This window comes from Sorghum bicolor, chromosome 1 (genome assembly GCF_000003195.3).
Source record: "Sorghum bicolor cultivar BTx623 chromosome 1, Sorghum_bicolor_NCBIv3, whole genome shotgun sequence".
Classification (NCBI taxonomy): Eukaryota; Viridiplantae; Streptophyta; class Magnoliopsida; order Poales; family Poaceae; genus Sorghum; species Sorghum bicolor.
In genome coordinates this window covers 8,867,508-8,878,875 of record NC_012870.2, presented here as the reverse complement: position 1 = coordinate 8,878,875, position 11,368 = coordinate 8,867,508, and the positions used below count along the sequence as shown (strand labels likewise).

Here is an 11,368-nt window from a genome sequence, read left to right as displayed (position 1 = left end):
GTGGGGCTCGGATAAGGAAGGGAAAGCAACGGGACAACTGCACAAGCTGCGGGCAGCGGCAACGCCGAGCGCGGCGACGGGGCGGGGTGGGGGTGGGGTGGGCGAGGCGCAAAAGGCCGGGACCCATGCCGCATCGCGCGCGCCCGCAGGGTCGAGCTGGAAAAACCACGGGGGTTATTTTAGTGGCAGCGTATCTCGTGAAATCCAGGAAATTCGATTCACTCGAAGCCCGGCTGCTTTCTCCCCCGTCGCGAAAAGCCGCAAGCCAACAAAAACACATCAAAGCAGGACAGAGAGGCCGAGAGGGAGGAGGTGTAGGAGGAGGGAGGGCGGAAAAAAAAAAGCGGGGAGGCAGGCATCCTCCTCCTCTCTCCTCTGTCAACAAAGGATTCGCACAAAGGAGGAGGAGCGGGCGGGCGGGCGGGCAGAAGCAGAGGAGTGGTCGGTGGCCTGCGGTGCGGTGCGGCGCGGCGCATGTGAGAGCTCCGGCGGTGGTGGGGAAGGGGAGGAGCTGGGATGGGGGTGGGAGGCGGAGGGGAGGCCGCCGCGGCGTCGGCGGCGCCGGCGGAGGAGGCGGCGGCGGCAGGGAAGGATGGGGAGGAGGGTACCCGGTGGACCATGAAGGAGAAGCTGATCGCCGCTGCGGTGCTGCTGTGGATGCTGGTGGCCGCGACGATCGGGGTGTTCCTGCACTGGAGCATCCGCCACGCGGCACTGCGCAAGGAGGAGGAGGGGCTCGTCAGCATGTGCGAGGAGCGCGCGCGCATGCTGCAGGACCAGTTCGCCGTCTCCGTCAACCACGTCCACGCCCTCGCCATCCTCGTCGCCACCTTCCACTACGAGAAGCACCCGCCCGCGCTCGACCAGGTCCGGCATCCCTCTCTCTCGCCGAGCTAGCTAAGCTCGGCCACCGAACTGCCTGCGTCCACTGCTTGTTTCCTGCTAGTACTTGTGGGCGCGATCTCTGGCCTTTCTGCTCTGCGCGCGCAGTTAATTCCGTGCCTCGCCGTCTCTGGAAATCCTTGCTGCTGCTCCCATTGCCATAACACCTCGACCATGTTACCATGTACCAGTACCTGCTCCGCCTCTGCTGCTTCCACTTCATTTAATTACTGTCAAGTCCATGGTTCCCTTGTGCGCAGACCGTGCCACTTCTTAAATGGAATTCTCTCTTTGTTTTTTTTGTGTGTGTGCGCGCGTGCGTGTAATTTGCCGATGCAGATTACTGTTCGGCTGTTTAGTTTGTCGGCTGCAGGCTTTATTTTCGGTCGATTTGTTTTGCAGGACACGTTCGCGGAGTACACCGCCAGGACGTCGTTCGAGCGGCCGCTACTGAGCGGGGTGGCGTACGCGCAGCGGGTGGAGCATGCCGACAGGGAGGGCTTCGAGCGCCAGCAGGGGTGGATCATCAAGACGATGAAGCACGAGCCGTCCCCGGTGCAGGATGAGTACGCGCCGGTCGTCTACTCGCAGGAGACCGTCTCCTACATTGAGGGGCTCGACATGATGTCCGGCGAGGTCTGCGGCGACGTCGTTTCCCGTTCGTTTTTTGCACCGGGCTACAGCTGTTCCTTTCCGGTGTTGGTTCTGAACCAGGACGTGTTTCTCTGGTGCTGCAGGAGGACCGTGAGAACATTTTGAGGTCAAGAGCATCGGGGAAGGCAGTTCTTACGAGACCATTCCGGCTCATGTCGAATCACCTGGGTGTCGTATTGACTTTTCCTGTCTATCATGTGGATCTTCCTCCTGATGCCAAGGAGGAGGAACGTGTTGCTGCCACTGCAGGGTGAGGTTTATCTCTTTTTTCAATCAACTTCAGTTTAGGCCTCTTCTTTGTAGAATCCACTGCCCGTGGCTATTCAGACGCTGCAACATTTACATGACTTGAGAAAAAGTGAGAATCCCACAAAACAATTCAATTATTTGTGCTTTTGCTTACCGCCACTTCAGAACTTTGAGATAGCAAAATTGAGGAGAACGAAAAAAATCCCTGTGGTACGATGATTGATTATAATCAAGTCTGCTGTAAGCAGAGACAAATGGGACCTAATGTTTTAGTGGTGAAAGTTTATGGCGCTCATGCTGAAGCAGTTGTTTATGACTCTAGAATCGAAAGTGAGACTAAGAAACTGATAGAGAAACATAATTTCTAGTATGCTTGACTCAGCTGTTTCTCTTTCGTCCCTTTTACAAGCTATTTTTTCTTCTCCCCTCTCTCCACTGTATTCTACAATTGCAGCGAGTTTCAGAGACGGAGGAACAAGAGGAGCAAGAACGCTGTTGGATTCAGATCTCGGGTGTTAGATGGATGGGGTAGTGTTCTATAGATGGTGCCTACAGAAATGATCTTAGCTGTAACTTTAGTCAAAACCACAATTGTTTTACTTATGTCAGAAAATCAAAAGATTTAAATGCTGTGCACACTTGGTGTTTGAAGTTCATAATTGGCAACAATGACTTCTTTTTTTTTTTGTTTATTATATTTCGAGAATAATTTTGCTGACTATTCAACAGATACCTTGGGGGATCATTTGATGTAGAATCATTAGTGGAAAATTTGTTGAGGCAGCTTGCTGGCAATCAGGAATTGGTGGTAAATGTTTATGATGTCACAAACAGTTCAGACCCTCTTGTCATGTATGGATCGGAAGTTCCTCTTGGCATCCCCTCACCATGGCACATCTGCATGCTAGATTTTGGCGATCCGTTCAGAAAGCATCATATGGTTTGCAGGTAAATGTGTGCATTTGTTAGTGATTTTCCTGATTTTTTCTTGGGCGCGGTCTAATTGCATGTCCCACTGTCCATAATCTGAGCAGATACAGAAACAAGCCTCCTCTCCCATGGTCTGCAATTTCTACGCCATCTGGTGTCTTTGTCATATGTATGCTTGTGGGGTACATTGTGTTTGCCGCTTGGAGTCGTTATGATAATGTTAAGGAAGATTGCCGGAAAATGGAGGAGCTGAAAAAACAGGCAGAAGCAGCTGATGTTGCTAAATCTCAGGTTTAAGTTAGTTTAATTTATTTGGTGTTGTAAGTTTGAAGTTACATTTCTCGGGAATCTAAAAGACTCTTTTGTCATTGGTAGTTCCTTGCAACTGTTTCTCATGAGATCAGAACGCCCATGAATGGAGTTCTAGGTGATTTTTTTTTTTTTTATATACTACAGATTCCAGTGATGTCAATGTAACTCATTCTTAGGAGGCAAATGTGGTGATTTATCCTTTTCCTTGGTTTTGTAGGAATGCTTGATATGCTGTTAGACACTGACCTAACGTCAACTCAGAGGGATTTTGCACAAACAGCTCAAGTCTGTGGAAAGGCTTTAATATCGCTAATCAATGAAGTGCTTGACAGAGCGAAAATTGAAGCCGGAAAGTTGGATCTTGAGTCTGTACCATTTGATCTGAGATCCATCCTTGATGATGTCATCGCATTATTTTCTTCAAAGTCAAGAGAGAAGGGAATTGAGGTTAGTTTTTAGTTCAATAACACCTTTTTTTTATGAACCAGCACTGACAGTGACTACTTCTATTGGCATAGAAGAAAGATACAGGAGGCTACGTACATGAAAAGAAAAAAAAAGTAAACTCTAATGCCGGACAGGCAAGAAAATAACCGACACGCATGGCACACCACACACACAACGCAAAAAATTTGATAACACTTGTACCTACTACAAAAAGCATCAGTCAATCATTACAATTAACCATGCATTATTTGCATCAGCATCTCTTAGACCCAATTTCCATAAACGTCCCTTCACCATAGTCGTACACTTTCTTGTATAGCTGCCCTAGATTAGTCCTGCAGCCCACCTTGGGGTGGCTTCTCTTTGTTCATTTGACCTTTGTACAATGTTGTTCTTGTTTCCTTTTGTTTAATAAAACTTACAGTGGGGGTCTCCCCTGCTGTATTTTCCGTTTAAAAAAAATACCATAGTCATACATGCTGCATCTAACTTTTATTGTTCTATCCTTACTAATTTCCTTTTACTCTGCAAAATTGTAGCTTGCTGTATATGTCTCTGAACGAGTTCCTGAAATCTTGTTGGGTGATCCTGGAAGGTTTCGACAGATAATTACAAATTTAGTGGGCAACTCAATTAAGGTAAGCGTGCATGACCTTTCCTCCCAAGCATGTTTGCAAACAGTGAGGGCCATTTTATCTAGAGATAGAACAACTTAGTTTTAGCAAAATGTACTGCAGTGTTCACTTAGTACTCTGAAGTTTGTTGCCAGCTTTAGTTTATGATTGATATTTGCTTGCACCGACAGTTCACAGAACGGGGACATATTTTTGTACAAGTTCATCTGGCAGATCACTCAAATCTTGCAACAGAATCCGAAGTTGAGCCAGTGGCTAATGGGATGAATGGACATAAAGATGAGAAAACTGCTGTAGCAACCGGTGTTTCTCTCAACACGCTAAGTGGTTTTGAAGCTGCTGATAGCCGAAACAGTTGGGAAAACTTCAAGCTTTTGCTTTCTTATGAGAAAAATGAGATGCCCTATGAAAGTGTATCTGATAAAGTTACTCTTGTAGTAAGTGTGGAAGATACAGGAATAGGTATACCATTGGATGCCCAAGCCAAGGTGTTCACACCTTTCATGCAGGCTGATAGTTCGACTTCCAGGACATATGGTGGTACTGGAATTGGATTGAGCATCAGCCAATGTCTTGTTGAACTAATGGGTGGTCAGATAAACTTTGTCAGCCGACCACAAGTTGGGAGTACATTCACATTTACTGCAGTTCTCCAAAGATGTGACAGAAGCGCTATTGGTGACAGTAAGCCTGTTATGTTGCACCCTCTTCCATCCAGTTTCAAAGGTTTATCTGCACTATTGGTTGATACAAGACCAGTAAGAGCTACTGTAACTAAGTATCACTTGCAAAGGCTGGGAATTGCCTGCGATGTTGTTGCTACCATTGATTTGGCTCTTGGTGTGCTGTCAGGGCGAAATGGCAGTTCCCTAACCAGGTACTTGTCTTGCCTATGTACTCTCTAAAAGTTAAAAATCCTGAAGTGATTGAGCTACCATCTTGAGGATGTAGGAATAACGTGACATACTTGGCTGCTTGGATACTTAAATGCATGTGACTTCTCTTCAGAATTGATATTTGGTTTTCAACAAATTTTGTTGCATATGAACACTTTAGGCATATTGATCGCTTCAGAATTGATATTCCCAACATAAAATATTTTTATACATCCTCTGACCATCCCACTCATCAATTCACTGTTGTGATCTGTACTAATTTCCTCATCATTTTCAAAGCTGCAAGATCTACATTAAAACACCTATATCAATAGTTTAAGAAAACTACAAATTGTTAATTTGGATTTGGACTGTCCACCTTCAAGCTAGCGAACCGTCGACTCTCTTATGGCCTTGCCAAGACTAGTATGCTAGATAGTTGTTGCGCTCCGTGCATAGCTATTCTGGTGCATTTAGGCTGTTAGAGAGAAATTTAGGAGAGGTTAGTGAATAGGAGAGATAAGCGAGAGAACTGTGTCTAATCGGTGTCGAACTGCGGTGCTGTGCGAGAGTGATAAGAGTCGCACGTGGTGGCATTGAACTGAATATGTAGGCTGTTGTGTTACTTGTGTTGGTTTGTTTGCTGCTAGTTACTGTTGCCCCTCGATCTTCCTGCACAGGTGAGCAACCTGCTCACCAACACTCACACACTCACGGCTAGAGGTAGAAGAAGGGCTCTTGGAGAACAGAGCACACACACAGCACAAACACTTGTTCTAAATTTGCAGCAATTGAACTGATTTGCTTCATTCATTGATATGCCTAGTATATATACAAGTCTAGTACCAACTATTCGGTACACTAGCACAAGGGTGAGATCACCCCCAGCTACTCCTACATGGCTGAAGTAAGCCACTACTACTAGTGGCCATACTCGTACAAAGTAGTACATGAGATAGTGGCCTATTGCCATACATCTACAGGAACTAGGATGGACAGCAAGAGCTGACCAATCAACTAATCTCCTGCTGCAGCAAAAGGTCAAAAGAGAGCAGCAAATTATCTTACAGTTACTTGAGTTGGATATGATGCTAAGAAATGGTGAATTTTGCTCCAACTTGAGTTATACACACATATATATACTATAAACCATAGGTTTCTCAGAATAGTTTGGCATTCCTATGAATCCGCCCATGTGCTAGCTGGTCCATTTCTATTATAATTACCAAATTCATCGTGTTGGATCTGCTTTCAGTTTGTATCACTGCTTTGGTCTATAGTTCTCATTACATTATTGCATGTTATTTATCTAGTTCAAACTTTACTTATGGTAAACGTTTCAGTGAAAATGCAGTTTTTGCTCTATTAACCTGTAGAATTCAAATGACTACTAAACTACTACTTTCGACATGCAATTTCACTAATTTTTATCTGTATTTCTTTCGACATGCATTTTCTTTCGTTTTTCTTAGGTCTAAGATCTAACTAAAGTTTTCCGAATTCATCATGCAGCACGAAGCAACCATGCATGTTATTGATTGAGAGTGATTCATGGGGCTTCAAGATTGATGTTTCTTTAAGATCTAGACTCCTGGAGATGAAGCAGGATGGTCACACAAATCTATTACCCAAAATTATCCTTCTTGCAGCTGCAGAATCGAGCAAACTCAAAGCACACTATGCAGTTGATTCTGTGATCACGAAGCCTCTGAAAGCAAGCGCACTTGCAGCTTGTCTATTCCAAACACTTGGTATCACACAGTCAAGCAATGAGAGACGCGACAACTCAGGTTCTCTTCACGGGTTGCTTCTTGGCAAGAACATATTGGTGGTTGATGATAACAAGGTAAATCTTAGAGTGGCTGCTGGCACATTAAAGAAATTTGGAGCAAAGGTGGAGTGCGTGGAGAGTGGAAAAGATGCTCTCGCCCTCCTACAAGTCCCATATAAGTTCCACCTTTGTCTCATGGACATTCAGATGCCCGAAATGGATGGGTGAGTTCTATACAAGCTTTGGCTCGTGAACTTGGGCTTGTTTTTTCCCTTGTCATTCTCTGTTTTAAACCAATATTCCACTACTTGGGACACCAGGTTTGAGGCGACCCAACAAATAAGGACAATGGAAGCGAAGGCAAATGAGCAGGCAGTCGCCTGTGACGATTCAGAAACAGACGGCGCGACAAGGGCGGCAAAATGGCACCTGCCTGTTCTTGCAATGACCGCCGATGTCATCCAGGCTACCCATGAAGAGTGCACGAAGTACGGGATGGATGGGTACGTCACAAAGCCCTTCGAGGAGAAGCAACTCTTTCAGGCGTTGCAGAAGTTCTTGGACCCCGGCATGTCCAGCTAACACCGAAGTTATGCGTTGGAAAGCGAGGCACCATTCTCCACTCGATTCTGTATTTCCCTAACCATGGACGCAATCTGATCCCGAAGAAAGACCGTCCATCGCGGGCGAGTCGATCATGGTAGCGGGGAACAGCAGGCTGCCAAGGCAGCACGCAGCACGGGCCTTTGCTAGTCTGCCTATGCAGGCGTCGTGTAAATGTATTGTATTGGCAGGGATCCTGTTTATAGCACTAGTATGGCCTGTGCCGCTGTGCGACAATGTTGGAGCTGCCTGCGGCTGATGCACGTCGAGCATAATGTTGTTGTACAGCTTCCCCCATTTTTGTGCTCCTGTTCAGATCACTGAAGGAGGCAGGCATGCTCGCTGGTGCAGTGCAGGACTGGAAAGAAACCTGACTGCCTGAGAGTTGTAGTTTTTTTTTTTTTGGTTGTTGACATTGCATTGGGATGTATGATGTATTATAATCAGCTAATGTGCGATGTAAGCTGATGTAATTGGCTCAATGCATTTCCATTGTTAGTATATGAGTTAGGATGCCATTGTTTTTTTTTTATGAAAGTTAGGATGGCATTGTTAGACTACACTAGGGTGTATGCCCTTCCATTATCCCTGCAAAATGTCAAAATGTGCAAAGGGAATATCCCTGCAAGTTGTCTTGGATCCTATGCAATGCCCGTCCTTCCCATTTAGAGTGATGAAACATGAAACCATGACTTACCTTCATGGGGATACTGATAATTCTTTGTTGGAGTATTTAGACAGTATACGATAATAATAAAATCATCAGGGGCTTACTACGTTCCGTTGATAATTGCAAGTTAATCTTCCGAAAAGAATTTGCCCTGGACATAGAGCACAAAAGTCTTACTGCCCACAAATAGAATCATGGCTAGAAAAAAGAACCATGAGTCCATGACGAACGAAAAAGGATCGTGGGCCAGCTTACAGGCCCATTGCAAAGCCTACAATAGTTAGCACAAAAGTATTTTCTATTTTTACACACGTCGACCTATTTTAGGCTTTTCGTCGTCGTCAAAGAAAATGGAAACAGCCAAAGAAATTTTTGGCCCATCCAGCTTCAAATAGCCTTTGACGACGACCCAAAAAAATAAAAGAAAATGGAAACAGCCAAAATTTTGTGGCGGTAGGCGCACGTCCACGACACAGAATCGACAAGCTGTAATGTGCCTGGTGGATCTCTCTCTCTCGCGCGCGCGCCGTGTCTGCACGTCGACCTCAGCGGATCGCGCCTACCTGATCAGATCAAACCGCCAGAGGCCAGACCAACTTCGGCGCTTCGCTTCTCCACCCTGCCCGTGCCGTGCCGTGCCGTGCTCGAGGCGAGAGCACTGAACGAGCCCACGTCTCCCTCCGCCATCTCCACACCACACGCGCACAGGACAAACGCACGCAGATGTCCGGCACGGGGGCGGAGCACGAAGCAATGCAGCTGCAGGTAACGAAACGGGAAGGAAGAAGAGATCTTTTCTTTCCGCTGGTGATCTCGTCGGTTTCTGGCGCAGCACTCGGCTTGTGGCGACGGTGAGTTGAGCTGGGGATGGGATCGTGAGGCCGTGGAGCTGCCGGGTCACGCGGGCGCCTCACGAGAGGAGAGGGAAGCCGTCCAGCCCGTCCTTGTCCATGGGGAGAGGCGGAGACTCCTCTGGAGGCTACGTGGCCCCGTGGATGCGTCTCTGCTGATGTTTTCGGCGCCGGAAACATATCTGTATGCCGTACGCCGGCGTCCGTCTAGATGCAGAGTGACCTGGGCCATCAACGTCAACGACACTCTAAACATGTCCTTCTCGGTTCTCGCAGTACAACATAGGGGGATACAAAAGAACAGCAGGACCTGTGGACGTAACTTTACCTGCCACAGTGTGCAGACCAGTCATGTATCTTGCAAACTCGTTCTGGCCTTTTGTGTCCAAGTCATGCACGCACTAATTAATTATCATGCATGCAAAACTGACGCACATACGTATGCATGTGCCGCAACAATTAATTCTATCCCTTCACGATCGGACTAATACTGTATGCTTGACGGGGCCATACGTGATATGTTTCTCGTTTCCACTTTTGCGTGCCTATCAACTCTAGCACGCCGTGCTCTACTTAGACTCCATGACTGCCTCTGCTTAGTCCACGTGAAGGAATGACAATCTGAGGAAAGCGCGTCGTGAAACCGCCTTGTTTGATGTTGTCGGATTCATCTTAATCTACATGTATTGGAGTGGATTGGGGTGGAATTTAGTTCAAGTTTCACTCCAACCCACACAACATATGTGGATTGATGCGAATTCGACTACATCCAAACAAGGCCTTAATCGTCAATGTGCCGGAACTCTCCACGCGACGATGCCAGAACCACTCGGCCCAACCAACGGAAGGTCGCGTGGCGGCTCTGCAGGGGCACCGCACGCCACGAGTGGCATCACCGCCACCCAGGTTGTGACGCTTCCCATGGGGGACATATCACCTTCACCTGCACGCATGCAGTAAGCTCATAGCCACCGTCCATTCCAATTCGCAAGCGTCTGAACTCGAATTTCCCGAACCTGACCGCAGCCCACACCACACGACTTTCAGGAACCAGGCGAAAGGGCCTGGACGCAAACCTCAGCTTAACTACAATTTCACAGTATGACAGGATGTAGTAGACCAATGCCAAAAACAGAGTTACACTTAACTGTACATCATCCTGTTCGCAAAATCGCAATGCTGCTTGAGGAAACTAAAACTCATGCTGTACACCGGACAACATTTGCCAGTTTGGCCCCTCGTACGAACATCACATTATATGCAAAAACTTTGTACGGGCCAAATGCTAAAAACGGGTACAGAAAAAAGAAACAGGAATTCTTGCACCCATGACTCCAGAAGCAGCAAAATGGAACATGTTTGGCCACATCTCCAGCTGCTGTGCCGCACCAAATAATTGTTCAAATGGCTGTTGGGACCAAAGGGATTTGGTTTTGGTGTTCGTACCGACTGTGTAGAGAGCATCTCTCTCTGAACATTATGTTGTGACACCTCAGTAAGTGGAGATGATGGCGTGAGTCGTGACTGCTAAGTCCACATACCGTGAATTTTCAGATGCCAACCTACTCAGGTATGTTAGATTTGCAGCAGGACCACCCAAATTTGCTTCATTCAACAAAGCATCTCTGCTCGCAGCAATTACCGCAGATACGTTAGGTGAACTATGGTACTTCTTTGAGTTAGCAGATGAGCCAACACTCTCACTCCCACCCAGTGGCGGAGCCAAGAGGGGGCTGGCAGGGGCCATGGCCCCCCCTAACATGTGTCAACAATTTTTTTACTAGTATAAATTTAAGATGTTTATTTATGTTAAAAGAGAAGTATTACAATTTTTTGTCATATATACTTATTAATATTCTCAAGATAATAGAATTGTACTCCCTCCATTCAAAATTATAAGTAATTTCAAGAATTTTTAGAGTCAAAGCATCCTAAATTTTGCCAAATTATATAATAAGATAATAATATTTATTATTAATTATATTTTTGCAGTATATCTATTTGATGAGATAAATCTTTACATTTTTTTATAGTTTTTTGGTCAAACTCGAGATACTTTGACTCTCTAAGATTCTTAGAATGATTTATAATTTGGGATGGAGGAAGTACAAAACATAACTATATAATACTATGAAACACGTTAGAAAAATTGAGAAGTATATCTTAAGGTTTACAAAATCATCTCAAACATCTTGTTGTTAAGGGTTTATCGCCTACCACCGAAAGAATAACACATTTGATCCTAAATACATATAGAAAATATGAGCACCTGTGTCAAGTTGATGTATTGAGCTAGACGGTCACCAGTTGTGCTCAGTTTTGACAAATTAAATTTTTTGGTTGACCCTCCTTATGCATAATTTCTGGCTCCGCCACAGCTCCCACCAATGGAGGTAGGATCATAATAGGATCTTTCCGATGTCATTGTACTTAAGCAGTTCAATGTCGGGCTATCTCCAAATGAACCAAGGCCTTGTTTAGTTCATCCC

General features: G+C 45.9%; 1 protein-coding gene across 1 annotated transcript; it reads left to right on the top strand.

Annotated features, from left to right (window-relative positions):
• LOC8060004 (probable histidine kinase 4) lies at nucleotides 502-8,000 on the top strand. The gene is made up of 11 exons (XM_002466518.2): nucleotides 502-867; nucleotides 1,285-1,518; nucleotides 1,620-1,786; nucleotides 2,515-2,733; nucleotides 2,820-3,006; nucleotides 3,091-3,142; nucleotides 3,245-3,474; nucleotides 4,014-4,112; nucleotides 4,280-4,986; nucleotides 6,497-6,979; nucleotides 7,076-8,000. The coding sequence occupies exons 1-11, from the start codon at nucleotides 517-519 to the stop codon at nucleotides 7,335-7,337; spliced, it is 2,991 nt and encodes a 996-aa protein (XP_002466563.1). The 5' UTR covers nucleotides 502-516; the 3' UTR covers nucleotides 7,338-8,000.